The 26,241-nt window shown below is 37.0% G+C and overlaps 1 protein-coding gene and 1 long non-coding RNA gene across 5 annotated transcripts; both read left to right on the top strand.

Moving 5' to 3' along the window:
• Window positions 1-4,076: 4,076 nt before the first annotated feature.
• Window positions 4,077-10,441, top strand: LOC113694350 (probable sulfate transporter 3.5). Of its 4 annotated transcripts, none has more exons than XM_072052667.1 (15): window positions 4,077-4,192; window positions 4,337-4,472; window positions 5,519-5,649; window positions 6,407-6,752; window positions 6,869-7,076; window positions 7,195-7,366; window positions 7,671-7,736; window positions 7,819-7,932; window positions 8,452-8,568; window positions 8,665-8,791; window positions 8,892-9,178; window positions 9,349-9,539; window positions 9,695-9,780; window positions 9,946-10,022; window positions 10,130-10,441. In XM_072052667.1, the coding sequence occupies exons 4-15, from the start codon at window positions 6,440-6,442 to the stop codon at window positions 10,301-10,303; spliced, it is 1,932 nt and encodes a 643-aa protein (XP_071908768.1). In that variant the 5' UTR covers window positions 4,077-4,192; window positions 4,337-4,472; window positions 5,519-5,649; window positions 6,407-6,439; the 3' UTR covers window positions 10,304-10,441. The 4 variants fall into 4 exon arrangements, with proteins under 4 accessions (XP_071908768.1, XP_071908767.1, XP_027069081.1 ...); XM_072052666.1 differs by lacking the exon at window positions 5,519-5,649 and adding an exon at window positions 4,925-5,038; XM_027213280.2 differs by lacking the exon at window positions 5,519-5,649.
• Window positions 10,442-11,885: 1,444 nt separating this feature from the next.
• Window positions 11,886-19,760, top strand: LOC113691845 (uncharacterized). Its single transcript, XR_003448789.2, has 4 exons — window positions 11,886-12,429; window positions 14,773-15,721; window positions 18,324-18,392; window positions 19,382-19,760. It is a non-coding gene; the product is annotated as an uncharacterized lncRNA (long non-coding RNA).
• The last annotated feature ends 6,481 nt before the right edge of the window (window positions 19,761-26,241 follow it).

Genomic DNA, 26,241 nt, shown 5'->3' with positions numbered 1-26,241 from the left:
ACTGAAATTGTTGTACGACGGCTATTGCTGCCAGCTATGAAGCTTTGATTTCCTGTAGCAAGTATGGTGCCATTTGATCATCTCAGAATTTGTTTGAACTCGTTTACGTGTGCCATCCAACTGCAGATAAAGAGAGCTTTTCAGAAGAAAATTTGGATTGGTTTAACTAAAACGCATCCAACCTTCTCAAGTGACAGTACGCAAGAAACAAAAGATCAACGAGTTCCAACTCATTGCTTGTGTTTATAATGGACATCAATGTGAATTCAGTCGGGAAAATTCATCCGGGGCAGTTAACTTCTGAAATGGGCTCCACTAAACTTTTTTCTTACTCTGTCTTTTCCTTAACTACGTCATTGCACCTCAATTTTGCACCAAGAAATGTGGTTGAAACTTTCATGAGCATCGTGCTACAGCAGGGAAAACTGGATGGTTTTATTAGTAGTAGAAATTAGAAAAGAAAAAGTACTCGAACTTTGACATGGTCAAAGCCGTGTCTACACCTTCTATCGTGCTACCAATGACAACCAACAATTCCATCAACACTTTTTTTTTTTAAAGTGGAAATTCTTAAATTCCATACCTTACCTTCTATTTACAGTTCCTTCCATCTTATCCTATCCTCTGATGCACCCATCTTTCCATCAGTAGAAGTTAATTGAATATTGAGCAAAAAAAATAATAATAAAGCCATAATCATATCCTCGAGTTAAATATTTTTGTTTTTCAATCATTTTGTTCAAGGGTTAAAGGTACCAAGTCTCCATAATATTTGGTGTTATTTGTACTTTCTCCCCTACCTATTTTTTTCGTTGCACTTTACTCCCTCTGTTAAGCCACATCCTCTTTTATAGTTAAAGAATATCAAAAGTTTCAATTTTAGTCCTACCTATATCCATTTTCTCCATCCTTCGTTTCCGTGCCCAAGCTTCTCATCTCACCTTAATGCAAATTTTTTTTTTCTTTCGAGAGAATCAAGAACTAAATTCCCAAAATATTTTACTTTTATTAAAAATAAAAAATCGCATCTTGAAACCTTTTTATTGTTCAAAATATGACTCCTCAAATTAAATCTCACAGTGTTAATTAAAATAATTAAAGTCAATAAGTAGAGGTGAGATACAAATGTGATAAAAATATATCTCATATGGGTGTCATGGACACTTGAAGATTTCAATGAGTTTTTTGTTGTTGTTAAAATAGCATAGTATTCTTTATTGATAATTAATTTATGATTTTTCTTGTACATAGAATGGTTTTATTTTAAATTCTACAATAGATTCCAAGGGCATGTGATTATTTTAAGTGGTTGAAATTCATTTTTAATGGCATTTTCTTGAAATGAACAAAAAAAAATTCAAATCTCATTTTCAAGTATTGTTTCTACTAATTGTTATTTTGAGATCATTATCTCCTTATTAAGCCATTGTGTTGACCATTAGTTGGGGGTGGGGGGGGGGGGAACTGCAACAAAAATATTATTAGGGAAAAAAGTGCAAATAAGACCAACCTTTAGTGGGGTTTGGCGCCTTTATTAAAATTTGGGTGGAGGCAGATGAGAAGAAATTCTCGCGTTTGGCGCCGTAGTAAAGATGGAATTCAGAAAAGAACCACAAATTGTCGAGACAACAACGCAGAGAAAGAGAAGATTGGGTGGAATTCTAATCCTATTGAAAGCCTCGCGTATGAGCTATTGATCCGCAGCAAAATGTACGTGCATAACACGCCTTTGCCATTCACTTGTTCTCTCGCGGAAATTGCAAACTTTCCGTGTGTCGTCGTCCCAGTTAATTTGTTTTGTCTCCACTTTTACTTACCAACTTTGCAATGATGAAGGCCGTTGAAGAAAGAAAAGAGAAAAGTTGATGAATTATTATATGAAAGAATTACGTTTCAAACTCGAGTAAAATCTCTATCTGGCCTGAGTCTGAATGTGTAGCACGCCGTCACTTTGATGGAGTGGCCACGCAAATCTCATGCTAACTGAGGAAGGTCGCATGTAATAATGGATAGAAAGAGAAGCACTCGACAAGTGGTAAGCAGCAGCATATTTTTGCAGATTTCAGGAACCAACCAACACCTTTACGTTCGCTAGTTCTTTTTCCTGGAAAAAAAAAGGGTGTCCAAACAGCAAATGTTTTTTTTTTTTTACTACATTGTCTTTTCACTTCCATTTGATTTGATTATCTGTCTCATCTATATCTATAAGTATTTTTGTTAGAAGTCTCCACAAACCTCCAAAATTCCAATATCTTTTTCCTACAATTTTACATATTTATTTTAATTCAGATATATTAAGTAACCTTGTCCTTCTCAACAATTCAAATTTTAGGTGACCCGCTAATTTCAACAACCAAAACACAAATAACTGATAACACGAGCCATTGGGCCTTTGGTCCAGTGGTCATCCCAAGCCTTCTAAGCTTTGGTGATGCAAAGAGATTATGGATTCGAACCCTGCCTCCCTCAAAAATTTGTCACAATATGTGACGGTCTTCTTTGGCCATCTTCGATGGAGTTTCTACTCATATCGAGTCCCCTTCCCCTCCCCTCCCCCCTAGAATAGGCTAGTTTAAGTTATAGAAATCCCATCCCATCGTTTCTACAAAAAAAAAAAAAAAAAAAAAAAAGATAACACGAACCATTTAAGCAACGGACCATTTTGCAAGTCACATCTGCAAAAAATTTTACGTTGGCATCTCTTCAATTGTCTGGGATAATACTATAGATCCGGTGTCACGTACACAAAACATGAAGTATCCCAACAAAAGCTAGAGGAATAATATGTCGCCACGTAGCCATCTTAGTAACTTTTCGGATTAAATCCATCCGCAGATCGGTTCCAATCCTCGAGCCCTTTTACGTGTTTTTGTCACATGTTCCAATTTATCACGTAAAAATCTCAGTCGCTGAAGCAATAATCGCAAGCCACCGTCGAAGGATACACAACTTTTCCTATGGGGTCACGATTATGAAAAACTAAAAACAATTAATAATATTCTTTAATTTTTCTTTTTGTATCGACACATTTCACCCATTTAAAATAATAGGGGACCAGAATAATTTTTCATGTCACTCATTCCGAGCATCTACATATAATGGGTTAGCTTCACCTTTTTTCTTGTTGATTTAAAAAGCATACACCGTTGATTAAAAAGCTTCTTTTTTTTTTTTTTTTGTTCCCTCCAATAACAAAATATTCAAGTAGAACTGATAAGGAGAGCAAATTTAGACAGGACAGCAAAAAGTAGGAAAGAATAGATGAAAATCGCCCTAATCTTGATCGGCAATCTGCTGTAACTTTTTTTTAAACAGATACAACAAGTTCTGAAAAGTCTAAAATTTTGAGGAATGTGGTCACTTAATACTACTTATTTAGTTATTTTTCAACAAAATCCTCTGGTAAGAAGAGTTACTAGTAATTATTGTGAACCTGAAACTATTAAATTCATGTCGATCAAACATGATTAAAGAGATAGTATGATGCAAAATATTCATATAGGTTATCAATAATATTTAGTTACAATTTACAAACATAGTTGGTTTTTTAGCCCGTATAGTAATTGGCATTGTTAAGTGGTGAATCTAGTCTCAAGGAACACGGCAAATAATAGAGGTTTGCTTTTATTCCAGCCGATCCCATTCCTATTTTCACTCCAACCAAAGCCTAATTCAAGGTGCCACTGATTTTGTGCTTATCCAAACCAACCAGATATTCTGCGTTCCATAAGGAGATTTAATCCGCCAAAATTGAGGTGGTATTGCATGGGAATGTATGCGTGTATATATTTACATTCGGATAAAGTTTTCTGAAACTAGGCTTCCCTCCGGAGTTAATATCCTCGCATTGCTTTTCCCTTTCGGGTAAGATTGGCTTGGGAAAGCATTTCCAATACAAGCTTAGCCATTCTCTCTTCCACCCTTCCCTCCGGAGTTAATAGCCTCTTTTATCCTTTTTTTTTTTTTTTTCTTTTTTGTTAGTACTTCCAGAATCTGTAACCTGTCATCCCCGATTTATTTATTACGTCACGTAGATTACAAGCACAAGTAATTTACGTGACGTATATCACTTATTACATTCAGCATTCTATATCTATATATATTTTAGGAATCTTTTTTTTTCAAATATAGACTTGCAGGCTCGAAGCGCTGTAGAATTGCAACTCGTTAGACAGCTGAATTTACCGCAAAGGTCAGCACTTGCATGTGTATTTTCCCCCCTCTTTTTCTTGGGGAAAACTTATAATAATTAATGTTTCTTGATTTCTTTGGAAGCGTCGAATTTTTGTAATTTTTAATGATGGTTTGATGGGATGATCGTCATCTTCTTATTCAGGTGGTCAAGCCATTTCGCTTTTCTTGGTGCATTCAGGGCTTCAATCCGGCGAAGGAAAGCACAGGATTTGTGATTTTGAAACATCCCGACTGTACATTTGAGTCTCCTCCTTGTTTTAGTGGTTGGCTTGATTTTGGTAAGAAAATCAAACCTTGACAAGCCAGGGATCTTAAAATTGATTCGCGCTGTACAAAATCTTGTCTGAGTTAATGTCATGCATGCATTATCCACATTTATGAGTTAATCTCATATATTCATTGTGCTATTATTGGTCTCTGAATTTTTTTTAAATGTATCAAATCCGTTGCACATTTTTTTTTAAAAAAAAATAATTTTAAAAACTACAAAATTGCAATGAAAATTGTAAGCAATAACAAGAAAAAGTTACAAAAACTTCAAGGCTATCATATTTATTTATGTTATCTTTTCTACTCCTTGAAAAGACAATAGAAAATACAAGAGAATAAACTTCATTTACCTTGAGATTATCGACTCGAAAAGAATATTTTTTAGATACTGTTAATATAAATATTGGCTTTTTAGAATTACGTTTGACAAGGGAAAAATAACAAAAGAAAAAAAATGCAGGAAGGTTCAGAATGAAAATTGGGGAAAATATTAGATGGGAAAGAGAAATAAAGGGTGTTTCTATCTCCATCCTAGCACAGATGCAGTCTATGTGACAAAAAAATGATCATAAAGGTAATAAATTTTAAAATTAGATTACTTTGGGTATATATTTTGAAAGAAGAGTTATTTTGGTAATAAACTCTAATGTCATGCATGCATGATCATGCATTACCCACATTTATGAGTTAATCTCATATATTCATTGTGCATTAAACATAACTCTGGTAAACTCAAGCACCCATCTGTGATAGTTGTACACTATCATTAACTCAAATGAGAATGGTTACTCGCAAAAGATAAGGGAAACTTTATGGTGCATTTTCTCGTTCTTCTTTTTTATTTTCAAAAAAAAAAAAAAAATCGGATGAAAATTTCCATAAATACTCGACAATTCAATTCAACGTATACAGCGTATTAAATATTTCTTTATTGACACATTATTTTGCATAAATACTCGGACAATTCAATTGAAGTAGATAAAAACTAGTATCAATTCAATCCGTTTTAGTGATTTTCTTTTCTTTTTCTTTGTGGGGAACTTTATTTGGAAAGTCATTTTCCATGAAAGAAGTACTCTAGGGGGCAATTATGTCGGAGCCGAGCCAATGTGTTGCTCAAAACAAAATTGCATGACGTGAGGCTCCAAACGTAAGCCTCAGCGAAGAGGTTTTGGAGTGGGGAAGGTAGTTTCCCCTTAACATTACTGTGTTGGAGCACTTTTTTGTGTGCTGAGGTTGTTGGTTGTTGCCTGTTCGGGGAAAAAATGTACCATCGAATGAAACCTTACCAGAAAAAACCAAAACCAAAACCAATCCGAGAGGGGGAAAAAACAAAAAGGAAGCAATACAGAGATAAAGAGGGAGGATGGAAAGTTACTTAATTATTTAATTGATCATTTTCGTCTTCCCTATTGCATGGTTACATGGTAGATTATAGAACCTCCCTTTATTAAAGTTTTACCTAATTAGACAACCACCAATAATGATCCCTAGAATATGTATCAAATCTTTATATTTGGGGTCAATAAGAGAGTCTTCGTTAACCAGTGAAGGAGTATCCACAGGTTGGAAATTCCGATTTTTCTTCTGAAATCTGAAAGGTTCTGTCCTAGACAAAACTCAGTGTGCTTGTCAGAAAGGTACTCTGCTATTAAGATTGTCCCCGATTAGATGTCAAAAGTGTTAAACAGGGACCTGAAGGGATAACAATAAATCTTCTTTCTGAGGTTAGATATGCCGCTAATGCCAGTTACAATTGGTTTCTTGTAATTTGCTTTTGCAAGTTGCAAAATAACACAGTAATGGTTAATTTTTGACAAATCAATCCTGTAGTATTTATTTTGTCAATGCTTGCATCATCTCCCACTATTTTGTTTCTTTAAATACATGCATTGCTATTCAGTTTCAAGCCCCCTCCTGAACTCTTCTTCTCTTCTTGAAGCTGTACATATCATATCAAGGTTAAGCAGCAAAAATGTCGATTGATAGTAGCTCTGCTCATGGGGTGAACTTTGCTGAGCCGCGAAGTTTTCCGACCGTCTTTAAATCCAACTTCAAAGAGACCCTCTTCCCTGATGATCCATTCGGCCATCTCAAGAATGAGCCCTGTTCACGTAAAACATTGAAGGTGATTGAATACTTTCTGCCGATCTTTGGTTGGTTGCCCAGGTACAATTTGGCTCTATTCAAGTATGATCTTCTGGCTGGCATCACTATTGCTAGCCTTGCAATTCCTCAAGGAATCAGTTATGCTAAGCTCGCCGAGATTGATCCCATTATTGGATTATGTAAGCGCCCTTTCTTTGTATAGATAACTACTACCAAATGGATTGGATGGTTCTTTTGTTGCTCTGTTTTGGTGGTTCCACTACTAGTAATGGAACTACTGGATTTGTTATTGCAGATTCGAGTTTTGTCCCGCCTCTTATTTACGCACTATTTGGAAGTTCCAAGCATCTTGCAGTTGGAACAGTAGCAGCTTCCTCATTGATCATAGCTGCATCAATAGAAGAAGTGGTACCTGCTTCGGAAGATCCCATATTGTATACCAGTTTGGTCTTTACATCCACCCTCATTTCTGGTCTGGTTATGTTGGCGTTGGGCGTATTTAGGTGAGTATGTATTTACTGACAAGCAGAGAAACAGACTGGATTCGCTATAACTTGTAAAAAGTTGAGTGCCTGAGATTAATACATAATTACCGATGGGCTGTCGCGAAATATTCTGCAGATTGGGAATTTTGGTCGACTTTCTATCGCATTCGACAATCACTGGTTTTATGGGAGGGACAGCAGTACTTATCTGCCTCCAGCAGTTGAAGGGCATGCTTGGTTTAAAGCATTTCACCACCCACACCGATTGTGTTAGTGTCGTACGTGCAGTTTTCAAGAACAGAAAAGAGGTTTTCCCTTCACATTCACTCACTCTTTCCATAGCATCTTCTACTACTTGTTTATTTCCTTTTGAACTATCATCATTTCTAGTACCTAACGTTGTAAGGAAGCTTCATTTCAATGACCCTCCGTTGTAATAGCCTAATGTTAGTTCGCGGAATTAATAGGTAACCTCGTCCTTCTTAGTACACTAGGAAGGGAGGTCATGGTCAAACACATCCAGATTATGAAAAAGGAAAAGGAAAAAAAAAAAAATACTACTACTATTTATGCGATGCATAATCTGAGGATTAACCTGTTATATTTGAACAGTGGCAATGGGAGAGCGCACTTGTTGGAATCATCTTTCTTGCTTTCCTGCAATTCACCAGATTTGTGGTAATGTTCTGTCGCTTATAGGTTGTTTTAGCTTCTGTTTTCCATGCATAAAAAATATACTGATTGAGAGAAACCTCTGCAGAAGCAAAGGAGACCGAAGCTATTTTGGGTGTCAGCAATTGCTCCCATTGTTACCGTTATTGTAGGAGGTCTTTTCGCTTATTTTGGTCATGCGGACAAGCACGGCATTCCTATTGTGAGTTTTCCTTTCCTCGTAATACTAAAAGATTTAATAGAAGTGAAACATAGATAGAGTGATACTACTACAAAGAAAGAAAAAACAATAAAGTGTGCTAATAGACCACAAGAGAACAATTATTATTACACTTTTAGTCCCTCAAATTCAAGAAAACTTGATAGGAAGAATTACGGAGCATAACTAAGAAAGAATTTTGGGATTGCTAATCAACTTGACTGTTTCCATCATTTCGATTTTTAGAAAATATAGTCCTAATGCAGAATTATTAGGAAAATACTTTAAAATTGCCAAGGGATTGATCTTTCTTCTTTTTTTTTCCGCCCCCCCCCCCCCAAGATTATGGTCCTGGTCCTGGACCTAATAATCATCTGCCTGGAAATGACTGCTTAAAAGATAAAGCATAATTTAACTACAGTTGAAACATTGAATTTGATTCCTTCTTGATTAACTTGATAAATATGAATAACCTTTTCTTTTCTTCAAAATTCCCTGCGTTGGAATTTGTATTTATTACAGGTCGGTGCTCTGAAGAAGGGAATAAATCCTTTGTCCATTAATCGCATAACATTTGATCCTAAATATATCGCTGGACCTCTAAAAGGTGGAGTTGTTACAGCAATGATCGCTATAGCAGTAAGATATCGAAATTTGAGTGCCGTACCATTGACAAATGAAGTCAATCCTGTAATTATTTTTCTCAAACAATCGGAACTATTATGTATGTTGCAGGAAGGAATTGCTATCGGAAGAAGTTTTGCGATCATGAAAAATGAGCAAATTGACGGAAACAAGGAGATGCTGGCTTTTGGCCTCATGAACATCGTTGGATCTCTCACTTCATGCTACTTAACAACTGGTACCATGATAACTTATTTATCTTTACCTTGAAAATCCCACAAACAAGTTTTGTAAGATGGAAATCTCAAATTCACGATATACATCCTAATTTTTTGCAGGACCATTTTCAAAGACAGCAGTGAATTTCAACGCGGGATGCAGAACCCAAATGTCAAACGTGGTGATGGCCATCTGCATGATGCTGACCCTCTTGTTCTTGGCACCCCTATTCAGTTACACACCCCTCGTAGCGCTCGCAGCCATTATCATGTCAGCAATGTTAGGTCTGATCGAGTACGAGAAGGCTTATCACCTCTACAAGACGGACAAGTTCGACTTCGTTATTTGCATGGCTGCATTTTTTGGTGTTGTCTTCATCAGCATGGACATGGGACTCTGCCTTTCGGTAACGTAACCTTGGTCATAGCTCACGAGCATAAGAAATGTTATTTTTACCCAAGAAATGTTATTGCAGAGTCACCATTCGATCAGGACGTCCATCCATGGTTACTTAATTAGTTACCTACCAAATACGAATCCATCAAAACGTATTTGAGTATTTTGTTGCTTCTGCAGGTGGGGCTGGCTTTAATCAGAGCGCTTGTGTATGTGGCAAGGCCTGCAACTTGTAAACTCGGGCATATACATGGCTCAAATTTGTATCGCGACGTAGAGCAGTATCCCAATGCGAGTGACATTCCAGGAATCCTTGCTATACAGTTAGGGTCCCCTATTTACTACGCAAATTCCGAGTACATAAGAGAGAGGTATGGCATCTCCAAATTATTTGTTTTACCACGCTAATTACTACTTATTATTATGTTTTTAACTTTGGTGCTCGCTAATGCTGGCAGCCAGAATTTGTTGTTCTGATCTTATCTCTCTTCTCTTTTCTTTTCTTTTCTTTGGGGGTGGATTGCAGAATTCTGAGATACCTCAAAACTGAACAGTCGGATGCAACATTAAAAGGAACCGGTCACATCGAGTATATATTACTTGATTTGGGAGGTACGTACGACAACTTGCTTTTAATATTAGCTGTTGCGATTTCCACGTTAATGTTTCGAAAGCAAATACTGCAACCTACTCTGCAAAACAAAGATGATTATGGTGGTTTTAATGTTTTGGCAATGCTGCTGCTAATGATCTCAAATATAACTAACTCTTTTATAGGTGTTTCATCCATTGACATTACGGGTGTGGGGGCATTTGTCGAAATCATGAGAATTCTTGAATCAAAAGAGATCAAGGTACGAATGGACGGCTTAAATGAATTTATTTTTAGGAATCCTTAGGATCATGATAAACATAATACTAATTGGTTTTTTGTTTTTTGGTTTTTGGGGGGAATGCGCAGATGATCTTAATAAATCCGAGGCTTGGAGTGATGGAGAAATTGACAGTCACAAAGTTCGTGGAGAAAATAGGGAAGGAATCAATCTTCTTGTCGATAGCAGATGCAATTGAGTCTTGTAAGTTTTCGATGAAGAGTTCCAAGGGAATGAGCGTCGTGGAAGTAAATGTAGCATAAACTCGCATCTGCCGACCGAGGATTAATACCTAAACCAAATAAGTTGATGTAAATTGAATTTTGTGTATAATACAGACTCTGGAATTTGGGGCATATAATCCTTCCTTAGAAAACGTGTACATTGGCAATTTTGGGAAAGTTTTCATGTAGCCTCGCTTCCTTTCCTTTCCTTCCTATCAACCCGTAATGATGCTTCTTCTTCTTTAAGAAATGGGCCTGAATGCAAAATGTGCATTGATTGGATGCATGCTGTGGACTATTGAATGAAACACATATTGGGCTTGCCGGTGCGATTCGATACACAAAACTACACAAATTCCAAATTCCCAATATCTAATTCGAGAAATGCAAAAGCCGTTAGCAAAGAACTAGTCACGCACGTTGCTACCGCAATTAGGACCCTAAATTTCAACAATTCCTCACTTTAAATTTAAGTAAGCAACCGACCAAATAAATTTTGTACCAGCCGCTTGTTGGGCTCCGAGAGAGCTAAACTTGAGGAGAATTTAACTATGAACTAGAATGAGAATCACAACCATGGGTTTGACACTATATTCAATCCAAAACCTTAAGGCATTAGGTCGAGACGTAATTTTTGATGAGGAAAATTTTTGGCCATGGAACAGCAATATTATTAAACAACAAATACCTCCTAATTTTGATGGAGTTGATGAAGAAAATAGGCAGCAGTTGACAGAACAAATTCCACCAAATGGTCTAGATAATATATCAAATTTCCAAATAGTAGCAGAAGATGAAAGACGGCCTCAATGTATTAGAAAAAGACCTGCATGGATGATTGATTATGAGGTAACTGGAATTGATCAATCTGAAGACCCACTTACATATTTTGCACTGTTTTCCGATTGTGATCCTACAGTTTTTGAAGAAGCTATCAAAGATTTGAAGTGGCAGAAGGCAATGGATGAAGAAATTGCAGCTATTGAACGAAATAATACTTGGGAGTTAATCAATCTTCCGGAAGGACAAAAATCTATAGGTGTCAAGTGGGTGTATAAGACGAAATTAAAGGAGAATGGAGAATTTAACCATGAGTTAGAATGATAACCACAACTATGGGTTTGATACCACATCCAATCCAAAACCTTAAGGCATTGGGTCTATGGATCGTTCCCACTTATATGTTTCTCATTCTACTCATCTCTTTCTGATGTGGGATATTGATTCACACTTGATATCCCAACAATCTCCCCCTCAATTGTGAATCTCTTCCACATCAGACCTCTCTCCCTAGCCCATCCACTCCATCAAATCCATTTCAATTTGGAGTGTACGATTCTTGCTCAAGAACCCACATGCCCTTGCCTCACTGCAGGTCTGCATGATTTTTTTTTCCCTGCTCTTATCCAAGCCACGCCTTACCACTCCCACTGACTTTTTGTCCTGGAGTCACTGTCCAGCCGAACCATCAGCTCTGATACCACTTGTTGGGCTCTGAGAGAGCCAAACTCGGGGAGAATTTAATCATGAGCTAGAATGGGAACCATAACCATGGGTTTGACACCACATCCAACCCAAAACCTTAAGACATTGGGTCTATAGATCGTTCCCACTTATATGTTCCTCATTCTACTCGTCTCTTTTCGACGTGGATATTGATTCACACTTGATATCCCAACGCTAAACCGCTGAAATTTCAAATCTCTGCAAATTACTCCAGTTCATAATTCTTCTAGGCTGTAATCCGTTCGGTTGACTTGCAGGTGAGAGGGATAGTTAAGTCCGCCGGTATGGGTATGCCTCCAGTGATCAAGTTGGATAAGTCCGGATACAGGCAAAGGATGGGGATGAATAAATAAACGATTTTTCTGCCACATTCTTGCGTTGTTTTCCAGCAAAAACTGCTGACGCCGAATCTCTTGACAAGTGCGCTTTTCTGCTACTCTATATTATCCGTTCAGCAGTAGCTCTTTTCTCTTCAGTCAGCATTTCTGCAGCGGCTCTCCCTGTTTTATTGTTGCACTCGTACTCCCAATTTCTAACTGTTTCTCCGTAATATTTCTGCTGCTGGTTTTGCGAGTAGGACAAAGTTCTAATGCTTTAGAAAGAAGCCCAACCGAGTCTAGACCCTGCTCTATTTATCCTTCCACATGCCAATTCTCCAGGTACTCTTTTTTTTTTTTTTCCCTTGTTTGTTTTGCGGTGCATTTAATTGCACAGTTTGATTTTTTGTGCTTGTGTGATGTGTCAATTATTAAATACTAGTTGAAATGGTTTGGGCAGCTTAATGAGACTATGATGATTAGCGAGGTAATCTTTAGTAAACAGTGAAGCCTTTGAGTTTCATGCCACAGATGTTTCCATTAATTGGGCTATTAGTTGGTCTCAGCTGCAAACGGGAAAGACTTTAGCTCAGTTTCATATTTTGTTTTTGGATGAGAAAATTGGAAGAGAAGAATAATTCAGAAAAGAAGAAGAAGAAGAAGAAGAAGAAGAAGATAGATGGAAGAAATAGAAGAAAACGAAGCGAGAAAATGGTAATGGTCCCAACTCCCAAGAGTATAGTGTTCAAAATGTTGGGCTCTCGAAGTTTAGAACTAGCCTTTGCATTTCGCAATCCACTTTAACCTGACGTCCGGGCTCTGGCTATTAACTTGCAGTTGAAATATGTATTGTAAAAAAGGCTTTAATCCCAGTTCGGCAATGATTGCATCGTAATTCTTAGATGCTTATATTAGCTGAAAAGTATTGAGCTTGAAAGGGCTCAGATAAAGTCATCTCTAGCTACACAGAGAAGATAAGCTATAAATCTGCAACGGGTTATAATTAAGCAAACTCAACAAGACTTATCATATTTCCTCCCAAATTTGCACTGCTGCGCTACTAGTGTTTGTTCCCCTGCATACTGCTTATCAAGATAGATGAGATTCAATGAGACGGTTCGTGTGAAGGGCTTCCTTGCTCTGGTCTTTGGGGTTGAGACTTGGTGCTAAAGTATGTTAGTTTTAACTTTGAGAAGAAGCAAATGTGATGAACTGAAGAATCTCGTGGTTACAGTGGTCTGGTTATATGCTTCTGGCTCTTCGTACAATCCCCAGCAGCTTTCGCAACACTGCCCTTTTTAACTTTTGCTGGAGTTAGTCATTATAACATCTTGTGCAGTCATTTATGGCCAGCTTTCATCTTTAAATGTTGGTAGCAAAGCATTAGGGGCTGTGACTTTCATGCATTAAATCTTAAAGTAGTGTTCATGAGGAGAATGATTCTCCACATCAATGGCACACAGGTAGGATAGTAAACCATGGTGGTTGTACTATTGTCTAGCACTACTATCGGCTGAAGTTTGCACAGAGGATGTAGGCCTTATCCATGTCATAGCACCAGTTACCACCATAGGGAAGTTCCAGCTGTGTGACACCTTGCCTTCTTCTTGATTCCTTTGGAGTTCTACATCCCCATTGTGCCATTGTCATAAAACACTGAGGAAGTTCCAGTTAAGCTGGTCATACGTAGATTAACCTAATTGAAAAAAATCAAGGGTTAACACAATCACATTGTTTTGTCTATTGTGTATGATGATGGATTTAAAAAATTTTGATCGGTTAAAAACCTGAGTAGTTTTTAGTATGTTCACTTGAAACCAAAGATACCGATATCTTGGCAGCATTCCCAGTAAGTGCTGCTGTACTGCACTTCAGTGCAGCTTTGCAAGTAAGCAGTTGGTTTAGTTTGGCAATCATTGGCACCATTAGTAAGTTATAACTGAATTTAAGTTTCACTAGATATTGTTAAAGTAAGAATCTTGAAATGGAGACTGCACATAATTGTATTAGTGTGCAGTCCTTATTTTGGCCTCTGACTTTTCAAAGAGGGCTGCACTGTGCTCCCTTTCCTCGATGGGCATGGAAGTTGGTATGACTGCTAAAATACCAACTCAGTTCTCTACTCAAATTGCTGCATGCTTTAGAAGACTATTTCTTCGTAAACTGCTAGTTTAGGTTTTTTTGATCATTTGCATCTGTTATGGAAATACAAACTAACTACTGGAATTCAACTGAATCTTAGCTGGTCAAAATGACAATTTTGATTGGACAAATCAAACAAAGTTTAATATCCTCTAGCTTAAGACTGCTCAATGACCTGTAAAAGATGATGAAGATGTAAACGAAATATCTTAATTGATTAATTCTCTGAACAACTTGGTATTGAACTGAGGTATTTAGACCTCTTGTCATTTCTACTAAACTGATTTGAGATCCTTAGTTAGATCATTGCATTTTACATGTTCATGCTAGTGTTAATTCTCTCTTAGGTATTGCAGAATATATCTCAAACATTTTGTTGTTCTTCCAACAATAATATGACAAGAATGCTGGTCTGGTCGTCTGATCATGCTAGGAACATGTAACGTGAGACCCTATTTTGTGTTTACTTTTACTGGAAAGAAGAGGTTCTCGCTTGGAGTTCTGCTTACTCCTGCTTGATTGAGTAGGATTCTTCTTCTGCAGGCCAAGTGCCGCCTGAGATCAGTCCATACTCTTCGTGGAGGTAGAGAATACGAAAATTATAGGAGGTTCAATTCTTCCTGATGGTGCAAAATCAAAGGTTTGAAGACGAGGTGGCTACAATGACTTGTCTACTTCAATGAAGTATCTTTAAATAGAATGCTCTGAAGCTTCACATATCTAAACGTCATACGCTATCCCTCATAGCTCCCCGTAGGCAGCTCGGTTGGGACTGGTCGTCTGTAGTTACAGTAAGGTCCCAAGTTCGACTCTCAGGTGCTACCGTTGCTGGGCATCTTTTGGGGCGAAGCTCTGCCTAGCCTGGGGGGATTAATCTGGGTGATAGCCAATAGCTCTAGGACACTTTCTTAACTAAAGCAGCATGATAATGTTGGAAGTATTATTTCAACGAACACATTGTTCCATTCGGAGATTGTCATTTTGGTCCATTCTCTTTTAGCACTTAGTTAAGAATGACGTAGAGCTTCATATAGATGTGTTTAAGGTGAATGTTGGCAGTTTTGCTGCAGAGAATAAATTGGGGCGGTGCAAAACCAGGCTCATAATATAAAAAACACTAGACATCGTCATGAAGCAATGTGCTGGGCTGAAAGTGAACAGGTTCACGAGTTAACTCTTGTTTCTCTGACATGGTCTAAATTTTAGTTTTCCATGGAGTAAGAAGAAGTCATTTTTCTCTCGTTCATAAAATTTGGACGTGCGAATCTTATGGTAATTTTTCTTTACCAACTAGGTAACCAAATTCCAGAAGCTAATGCTTACAAACTAGTATTAGTCTTCTACTCGTCAAAAGGGCCCAGTGTTAATGTGAATTTAGAGTTTTACCTTTGAGGATCTCTCGTTCCGCCTTGTCTAATTTTCCATGTTATAAAGCTGCCAAATCATTACGGGTTGAAGACGGCAAATGCCACCTGTGCAGGAGCAAGTTCAGGTGAGTTCTTTTTTTCTTCTTGTCATTCACATTTCTTTGCTCTGGAAATTGTTCGAAATATTGCATCACCCAACACATTTGCTAGAACTTGTTCAACTTTGACAGCTGCAGGAATTCTGCTACTTGAATATTCTCATTCTTTACAGATGCAGCCACTCTGTAATTGTACCTATAGATGAGAGTGACATGTATGTTTATTTTCCCTACTTCTGCATCTCCAATAACCTTCTGCTATCATTAGCTTCGGGTGTTACCCCTTTGCCAACCTTGAATTCAAATAGAAGACGGTCAAAAGATGTTGAAAATTGGTTTTTACGAATCTGCTTTCGATAGTCATACTCCTTTATTTGGCATGGCATCCACCTTGTTCCTCTTGTAAGCACTTTAAAGTTGAGAAAATCATTTCTCGTCTTCCAGCCATATACTAGAAGATGCCTTTCAATGATTAATCTCTCAAAGCATGTCTTTTGCAATAGCCATCCTTTTTGAGCTACAAATGTGATAGGTTGCCTGATTAATTTGCACTTTACATTTTTCTCCAATTAGGAAGCAGCCCTTCGCCAGGGCGTGGTCTATAGTCTAGTGGCCTCCATGTTATTGATTCCTTTGCTACTATGGAGGACCAGAGTAGCACTGATTTTGGCAATTTAGGCGGTGGGACCAAAAACTTTGAAACATTACTGAAACTTAATCCGTTCATGGTTTCTGTTTACTGTGAAGACTAATTTGCACTTACCCTTTTCCGTCTCATGCCGTTGTATTTTGTGCCACATACTCCTGCTGCGCTATCAAGCGCAACGGCCATTTCTCTCTTTTGTCCTTTTTATTCGGACATGTGAGTTTAAACAGAAAGGAAAGGAAACCATGGTGGTGGTCGGACATGCAACACCAACTTAAGAGCTTAAACCCAGATAGCGAATTGAAGTCTGTCAAATACTTTCATTGGGCAAGCTTTAAGCAAGAACAGTCATCCTTGTGGTAAATATAGATGGAAAAAAATATTGTATGGAACCATAAAATATAATACCCGGTTAGTGTGAAAAGTAGTTTTCCCGTTTCCTGTGTTCTACCCACCCTGTCACTAAATTATCAAATAAGATGCATGGGGAGTTCTTTTCTGTGGGTTGGGCGGGGAATTTGGGGAGAGCTAAGAATAATAATAATAATAACATTTGCTATTTCCAGTGTTGTTCCTAGAATAAAATTTGCTATTATCAGTTGAGAGTAGTGTTTTTCAATCATGCCCAATCATTGGATTCCCTCTCCCTAGTATGCACAGTTCCGACAGGGGGGGAGAACGGGGCATTTGTCTTGAGAATAAATCCAAGAACTGCTTGTTATTAGTCTTTTAATGTGATCAGGTAATGTCGTCTTAGCTGGCATTTGCAAAATTGGGCTTTGAATTAGGCTTTTAATGTTGGGTGCATCTGATTTTATGGGAGTCCTGGGGCTGCCGACAAGTTGGACGGGCCTACATAATTCTCTCGGTTCTTTGCTGCCTACGAATGACTTCACGTAAGACAATAACAACAATAATTAATATTTGTCTCTAAATCTAGACATCTAATTTTAGTACGGTAAGTAAAATGAAAAGAAAACCAGAAATTGTCGAACAAGGGATTGATTTGCCGTCAGCCACATAAAACCGTCCCTGCCCCTGGGGGGTTGACTGAGCCGGAACATACCTGTAATCACGGGAAAATCAGATCCCTTTGAAAAGTATAAACACAGGCAGCCGATGACGGATTTGGGGCAGCCGATGACTGATGACCGTCCCTGCACGGTTGAGAGCCAAGATTGGCCTTCAAAATTTTGTGCGGCTGAGATTACACCATGTAACTCGATTTTCGCGTCAAGTGTGGGATCCACCACTATCTGTTGTGAAAATACATCATGTGAAAAAAAAGTTACACGATGTACAAAGAAAATTATATGGTATTGACAATGACCAAAATTGGCAGGGACGGTTGCACCTGCAACCGTCCGTGCCCCGAGTCCGCCGATGACAGCAGGTGCCGTTTGAATACTTCTGCACAGCTGATCCGTATGTACTGTATACTAAATATACAAGGATAGAGACGGAGGTAATCTATATCTATATGTATTCAGGAAGGGATTTTTAGCAGAAACCCTCTCAATGCCTTCTAAACTTGTCATACTTTTTTCTAGATTTTTGTATTTATTTTAATACATAAAAAAGTAGTGGGTTATAACCCACCTTATCACCAATCAATATTTCCACTATCCCACTATCACCTTATCACCAATCAATATTCTCACTATCTCACTCCCACTATCCCACTATCTTAACTCATATTTTTGTATTTATTTTAATACATAAAAAAGTAGTAGGTTATAACCCACCTTATCACCAATCAATATTCCCACTATCACCTTATCACCAATCAATATTCCCACTATCTCATTCCCACTATCCCACTATCTTAACTCATCCTACAATTACTCCTACAAATTCTTCTTTTACTGATCGACTTAATTAACTTATCGAGTTAATTCTCTCACCCTTTCTCTCAGTTTCTTATTTGTTTTGGGTTCTCTATTGATTTTGTAAATGTATTGATTTTGTTTCTTTTGTGAGCAGTAGTTGAAGATATTATGTGCAGAGACTCCAGCAGAAATCAACCTTCTTGCGGCCGGCTTAATTTTCCAGGTCAGTTCCCTCTGCTTTTTAAGTATGTTTTGCTTTTGCTTTATTTTTTGTCATGAATGATATTGCATTGATTTTCTGATCATCCATTATTTCTGAAAACTTTTTACAAAATCTTATGAATGATTGTTTGCTTATTGTTACACTGTAAAGCAAAGATAAAAAGGTATTGCTTGCTTATATAATTGCGGATGGTATAGGTTCATAATTGAGGGTTCTACTATTTCTAACACAAATTGTATATTATAAAAATTTATTTGTTTGTATTACTGAAATTTTTTTAATTATTTTTTATTGCACATTTATCACATAAAATAGGTGTTACGATAGTTATTTTCATAATTTTATTACAAAAATGATCGTGCATGAAATAAAAAAAAAGATTTTTTTATAATTAAAAAAAATAATTAAAAATGATTTATAATTGAAGAAAAATAATTCAGATACTACTAATAACTAAGGCACTATACGCCCATTATTAAAATTGGATTAATTTTTAATTTCGTCAGAAATCCTTTTGGCAAAATTGCATTCTAGCCTTTCTTTTCTTTATCAACAATGACAATTACAACTACGTGATTCATCTATCTAGCAACAGCACAATTCAACTCATGGAATAAATAGTTCATTGCTTAAAGTACTTAAACGAAAGGTTAGAGTCAAGTCCTACTTAACACTTGCAAGTAATATATTACAATTAGAAAAAAGAAAATGATTCAAGAGGAGCAAAAAACTCACTAAGCCCCTGACATATGTGCAATCGTCAAGGCACTTTTGAGCATTTAAAACTGCATTCCTTAGTTTAGGTAATCACTTCTCTGTAATTGTTTTCATTTGATTACAATGCAATTCTATTAAATTCTATTGATGCTATTTCTATATTAATTATTGTATTTTTTTGGTTAACAGTTCTCATACAATGTATCACTATTTACACATAAAATAAATACATAAACTATTGATTTTTAATTTAATATATATTTTATTTCTAGATCAAAGAAATGAAAAATCTAACTGTCCTCAAGATCGCCAGACATCCACATCACCAATGATTTTGCGTGATCATGGTAAATATACAGTTTCTTATATCGTCATACTCATCTTGCATACACACTTTTTGGCTGCACTATCTTGCTAAATCAACTATAGATACAATACAATACAATTGTATTACAATTGTTCGATTACAATACAATTGTATTACATTCTATTGATGCTATTTATAGACAACTTAGCAATTTTATAGATTAGCAATTTATTTTATTTTATAGATTACCAATTACTACATGTACCAAAATATTTTTTTATAGGGATTACTTCATTAACTATGGGTGCTAATAACAATTCAATTGGTGCGTATTTTTCATTTGATTACAACACAATTGTACTAAATTCTATTGATGCTATTCTATATTAACTATTGTATTTTTTTGTTAACAATTCTCATACAATGATAAAAAAAATTCTCATACAACCAAAAAAAGACGGTTCTTGAATGATATATACATTCTATTATATTTCAAACTATTGTTAAACAGATATTATATTTTAATTTTATTGGTAAAATTTTTTTCACCTTTATTTGTTCACCATTTTATTTATTTTTTTAATAATGTCAGCACCGTGCATATCACGGGTATTTCCACTAGTTAGAGTTGTATCGGCAATGACCAATTGCTGCAACATAGAAGTTTGCCTCTGCTACCGGTTATTCTAATAGTGGGAATTTAGGAGTCTTTGACCATGTCATATATAGGGATTAGTTTGAACTCAAATTAAAGTACCCATCAAATAATAAGGGGAGCAGAGGTTGAAAGGGACGGTACAATACCACCATGTTTTGTTTTTTTAAATAAATAAATAATGATGACGAAAAGAGACCGTGATAACGCGGAAATGATAGTAGAGGCTGAGGCTTCCCCAATTGGGAGGGAAGCATCTTCTCTATCCCTAAATGCGAACCTAATTCTGGGTTCAAACAGGGGGGGCGGGATAGAGGGGTAGATTAAACTTTAAAGAGACAGCAGCATATGGGAACGTAGCAAGAGGGACCACTTGGACCTTTGCTTATCTTAAATTTGGTGCTCTCATGCCATGTATTGGTGAGGCTATAGAACAAACAAATGCCTCCAACATATTTTTTATTTGGTTTTTTTCAACAATAGAGGATATGGATCATATGGATCTGCTCTGCTCCCCCCCGTATTACCACCGGCTGTACAAATACCACTGCTACTATTTCATTTCCGTTGAGAACACACTCTACTACGTTTGTATGAAATGACGGTTGGTACCGCAGAAATTCCTCCTGATTCAGTAAAATCTTCTGACACCTCCGTTCGTTAATAATTCAAGGGAAAAAAATTTTAAAAGACGAGGATCCCTCCCAAGTCCGAAGTCCGAAGTAATTAATTATGCCAAAAGGATTTTCAAAGCAGGAGGGTTTAGGGTTTATCAGTTAGCTGGACACAGAAAAGGAGATGGGGGAGATGATGAGAGAGGTTGTTAGTTATTTAAGGGAAATCTGACAAGTCTTTTCCGGGGACCGTTTCTAGCTTTTGCCCGATTAGCGTTTAAAAGACGAACAATAAAGAAGCAGAGGATAAAAACTGAAGTGCCGGGGGAGCACAGCAAATGCGCATCGAAACGGCACCTGCGGCTGTTGCCAAAACATTAAAAGTAATTTTTACCTTTTTAGCAGAGGCAAATAGCAGAGCAGTACAACTGAACAGGGGAAAAACAGTCGGGCCCGGGAGCACCGATGGTGATTTTTTATTTTTGTGCAAACGGTGGCCGCGGAAAAAACGACGACGACGACGGCATTCACGGTGAATTCCTCACCATTCATCGTCTTACATTTGGCTACTCTACTACGAATGCACTGGCAGTTAAGATATTACTCCGCGAATCATGAAGGAAGCACGATGGGGGTCCTACCTGAGGGGGAGCTCCTTTTTGTCCTATGAATTTTGAGTACTTGTTCCTCGTGGTTTGGACCCACCCACCACAATTTTTCTCCAAAAACAGAAGGGCCCAAACGATTAATAGCACTGCGAACCAAATAATAATAATATTATTATATAAAAATAAATAAACAACCCTCAGAATCAACACTGCCGACTAAAGTAAAAGGTGCAAACAAGAAAACCGTGAAATTGGAAGCCTCTTATTAACGGAAAATTCAAAAAGAAAATTTTCATTTTGGAATTCTTTTTAAAAAAACTTTTTTTGTAGAATATGTGCTCGCCTGCCTGCCTTTAGATGACCCTTTTACTCTCAGCAGCTTTGTTTTGTTGAGGTGTTGTGATCCCTCTTTTTCTTTCGGCACTTTTGGTTTAATTATTCGTGCCTTTCGTGAGACTTCCCAAACGCCATTTCAACCTAACGATTACGCTGCATGGTCCCCCGGGGCATAATTTTTGACCACTGGTGGTTGTGAGGGATCAAATTAATGTCCTTATCTAATTCTGAAGCCTTTTTTCCAAACAAAAAAAAAAAAAAAAGTATTTACCTTTGCTTTTTTGTCGGTGCCCACTGTATAATTTTCTGGGCATTCTCGGAAGTTTATAATTAAAGAATCCTCACCAATGACATTTACCTTCATACAGTATATTTTTGGTTCAGACTTTAGACTAGCCGGCATTTTAGTGCTCTATCTATAAATAAAACAGACCTGATTAATCATTAGATTTTGGTTCAATGGTTAGGTTGAGAGCCCTTCTATTGACTTGTAGGTTCGGAATTCAAATCCTGTGTGATAGTATTAATTTCCGACAATTTATTTATGCGTAAAGTTTGGGTAGTTTTCAGTTCCTTGATGATCCCTACGCGGTAGAGTATTACTATGTCAAGATAACCAAGGAGCCATCCTTACTTAAATGGCACATGTTTAGAGGTGACAGGCACATGCCCCAATTTAATTACTTCTCCTCTGGCTGAGAAATTTTCAGCCACAGCGAGGAAGAATGATCAAAATGGGATGGCACGAGACACACGTATAGAAATACCGTACGTCTTTTCTCATTCCATGATTTGAAATCTACGGACCAGCAAAGTATTGAGAATAAATGGTACTATATTGTAATGTGTTTTGAAATAAAGCGCAAGAGATGACAACTAGCGATTCGATGTCCACGGCTAAAATGCTCTAATGCGAGGCGTGTACATGAAGTTACGTTCAACAAATCAAAATCATCCCACATGCTGCCTCTAACTATCCAATTTCAATCCTCTATCCTCCCCCCCCGCGGCGGGGCTGGGCGGGGGGCCCCTCATAAAAAAAGGAAAAGTTAAAACACCAACCGCGACCTAATTAATTAAAGATCATGTAAAAAGTAAATTGTGTGGCTTCTTGTGTTTGTGAATTGAGGATTTAGTAGTACCCAGCAATAAACGTAAGAATAGAAGTCTACGAGAGAGAAAATAAATATGGGTGTGCATATTGTGTATAAAAAAAACTCATTTTAATTATTATTTTTAGGAGTTTTTTTTTAAAAAAAAATATACTATAACAATTTGATATATGTAAAATAAAAACGTGATTAAAAAATATATTCATTAAAAACGTAAAATTTTTTTACGTCAAAAATCACAAGCCAAACAGGTTTCGTTTGAATTGCTATTTTTTATTAAAAAAAATATATAACAACAATTTGACGTTTGTAATATAAAAAAGTGATGTAAAAAATGTTTTATTGAAATACTACAATCCAAGCTAGGCCTAAACTACTTGTTAGCCGGTGCCTTTACGGTCCAGTTTTGGCAATTTGCACGGGGAAAATCCTAGTGGCTATGAATTAATTGGTCCGTCGCTGTCTCTTTTACTGTTAAATCAACAGTGACGATGATTGAAAATTCTCCTCCTAATATGAATATTGTGTCTTTGGCCAATGGCGAGGGAGAAATCACGGATTATGACCGACGCAGAAGGTTAGAGAGAGAGAGAGAGGTGCTTGGTCGCCACGTAAGAGGAGTAAAAAGGCCTCCAGCTGGCACTTGCAGTAGTGCCGGCTGTCATCTTGTCAGGACCAAATGGCTAAACGTGCTTACGTGGAGACTATTCTCCACAACGAAACACGCGGTCGTTGGATGACGTGGACGCTCTTATCTGCTTGGACGATGGTTTGGATTCTTCCTTCCGCCGTAGCTGTAGCTGTATATTCCTGCATCGTATGCTACGCTCCACCGCCGTCAACAATGTGGCTCCCCAACCCACCCCCCGCCCCCGGGCCGGGGCGAGAGTATTTGTTTCAATTTTCAGTAGCACAACACATGATGCCAAAATCCCAGTCAAAATTTTTTTCTTTAGTTTGTATTTATATATACATTTTTTTAACAACAAAGCTTGATTAATATCACGACGACTAATGGGTCCAAGAATTGAACATAAAGTGGAAGTGACTTAATTTTTGTTTGGATTAATTAATGTCTTTCAATCAACTTTTTAATCCTACATGCATCAAATAACAAAAAAGTAGTAAAAAAAGATCTCCAAATAATCTACTATAGCTTATTCCTTCTAACATATTTCTGGCATGAATATAGACATTGGTTGTACTGTATCAGTGAGAACATCCCATGCATGGTGAAATTCGCCAAGACCATACCTTTCCACATGGAGAATGGAGGCAATCATGGACGAGGCAAAAAGCACATTATTATGGTAAAAGGATTCCAGGACGATTGCGTTTGCGCGTAACAGTCTTCCTGGTTTTACGCGAATCTTGAAAAGTTCTAAGGCGGACAAAACCAGTTTAGTTATAGCCAGAAAATGTCTTTTTCATTTCATGCCTTCTCCAGACTTAAGCAGATCCTTCTACAATTTAACGCTATTAGGGATTTTCAATTACTACTGATCAGTAACTTGTCAGAATGAAACAAAAGAGTGAGAATATATGGTAACGCATTTTATGAAGAGAAAATAGAGAGGGTTTAACAGAAGGGCGGGAGGAGTTAAATCAAATGGGAAACAGGGGGGATGCTCATCCTCATTTGCTCCCATTCCAAGTCCGAGCTCTATTTATGTGGTATCAAGGAAAAGTTCCAAATTGGACTGAATTGATTTCTCAATTAAGCAGTTGCAAACGAATCAATAAAATTTATGAATCACTCCGATCATTATCAATTACTTTTGAGTTATACATCTTTTTCATTTTTTTCCCCCCGGAGTTCATATCCGGATTCTTTAACAAGTAGATAATGTCCAATTTGGTGATCAAGCACGCATTTAGCTCAAAATTTCATACCAACATGAACCGACAATTCTGTTGGATTTGTGATGGACCAACCCTAGCTTCTTGTTACGTCCATTTAAAGAATGGAGTATAACTAGCCATCAAGTCTATCGATCGAGGACTATGACATTTTTAAAATTCCACGAGTTATTCATGAATTAGTAGTCATCTTCTTCTTTCTTTAGCTACCAGAGAAATATTAGACTTGAGTAAATCCTATATACACTGTCAGTGTATACATTATTATGGTTGGGATACACGACACATATGTAAAATTTAAGTTTCAAATTTAAATTCGGATTATTTGTCATGCATCTACTGGTGAAAGTGTGTACATTGTCAGTGTATAGAAGATTAATCCATTAGACATGAGTAAATCTTGTATACACTGAAAATGTATAAATTATTACGATGAAATTACGTTTTTCCATGAATATTTCTTTTTATATCTTTTCAAATTATCTTTTTATTTTACATACAGTAATTTTATCCCAAAAACTCTTGAAAAGTTGCAATCCAAATGACCTAGCGATTTCTTCTGCCAACACCTTGGATCATGAATATAAAACCTCGGCTAGTAAAAGAGTAACACTTACCCTCTATGTAGCATGACATTAATTGTCTCCGTTTAACTTGCCTGTTTATTGCAATTTCTATCGGAATTCAAAATTCTTCAAACGCAATTTTTAACTATTTAGAATGATGAGAGGGGGTTCCCAACAATTTTGACATCAGACAATTCATGACTAACATCTTAAAAATTTTTAAAATGCATATTAGATATTAAAAATTGACATCAGAAGATCCATGAATAATTTATTTTTTTCAAGTATAGTTCAAGGGTATGACTTTCTTGTTCTTGATTGCAAGTTACTTGAGGGCAAAGATATCTTAATCCAACTAATATATATGAAATAAAAATATGATTAAAAAATATATAACAGACTAGTAATATTCATAAAATACGTAAAAAATTTTTTTGTCCCTCCAGAAATAGCAATCCAAATAAAAACTGAGAGGCCTTTTTATTTTATTTTAGATAAGTTGTATAGATGATTCGTCAGGCAAGTGCTTAATGGACAATGAATAAGAGGGCCCTCAGCCATCCGTAGTATTAATTTCATGAAAAAGTAAAAAAGTTGAATCGAATAAATATCTAAAAAAAAAAAAAACGCATGGAAATCGTCTGGTAGAAGGCGGATAGAGGTTTTCAAGTATAGCTTAAAAAAAATAAAAAAAAAACAAACAAAGAAAGAAAATTCAAGTTTGAAGTGTGTCGAGATTAACGCTAGTGTTTTAAGTGCAAGGGATCAGGTGCGCTCTCACTTGTTGCGGGGCGCGGTGCACCACAAGAAAAAGGCCCCATCCCTCTCTCAGCGCCGACGATCCAGCCGTGCAGGACGTGACACGTGTGGGCCCAGGTACGCCTGTATGATGTCGCCATCCGTTATATATACGACACCAAATACACCGAAGAACTCAGGACCCACGCGCGCCTTTCTAAACCGCCCATTTCATACCATTAACTTTTCCTTTGGAAGATTGATTATCTGATGTTTCTTTCACAAAAACTTCGATTTCAGCCAATGAAAAGAAATATAGCCCTTGATGGAGATGTG

This window comes from Coffea arabica, chromosome 6c (assembly GCF_036785885.1).
Source record: "Coffea arabica cultivar ET-39 chromosome 6c, Coffea Arabica ET-39 HiFi, whole genome shotgun sequence".
NCBI classification, from domain to species: Eukaryota; Viridiplantae; Streptophyta; class Magnoliopsida; order Gentianales; family Rubiaceae; genus Coffea; species Coffea arabica.
This window is presented reverse-complemented; position numbering and strand designations above follow the sequence as displayed.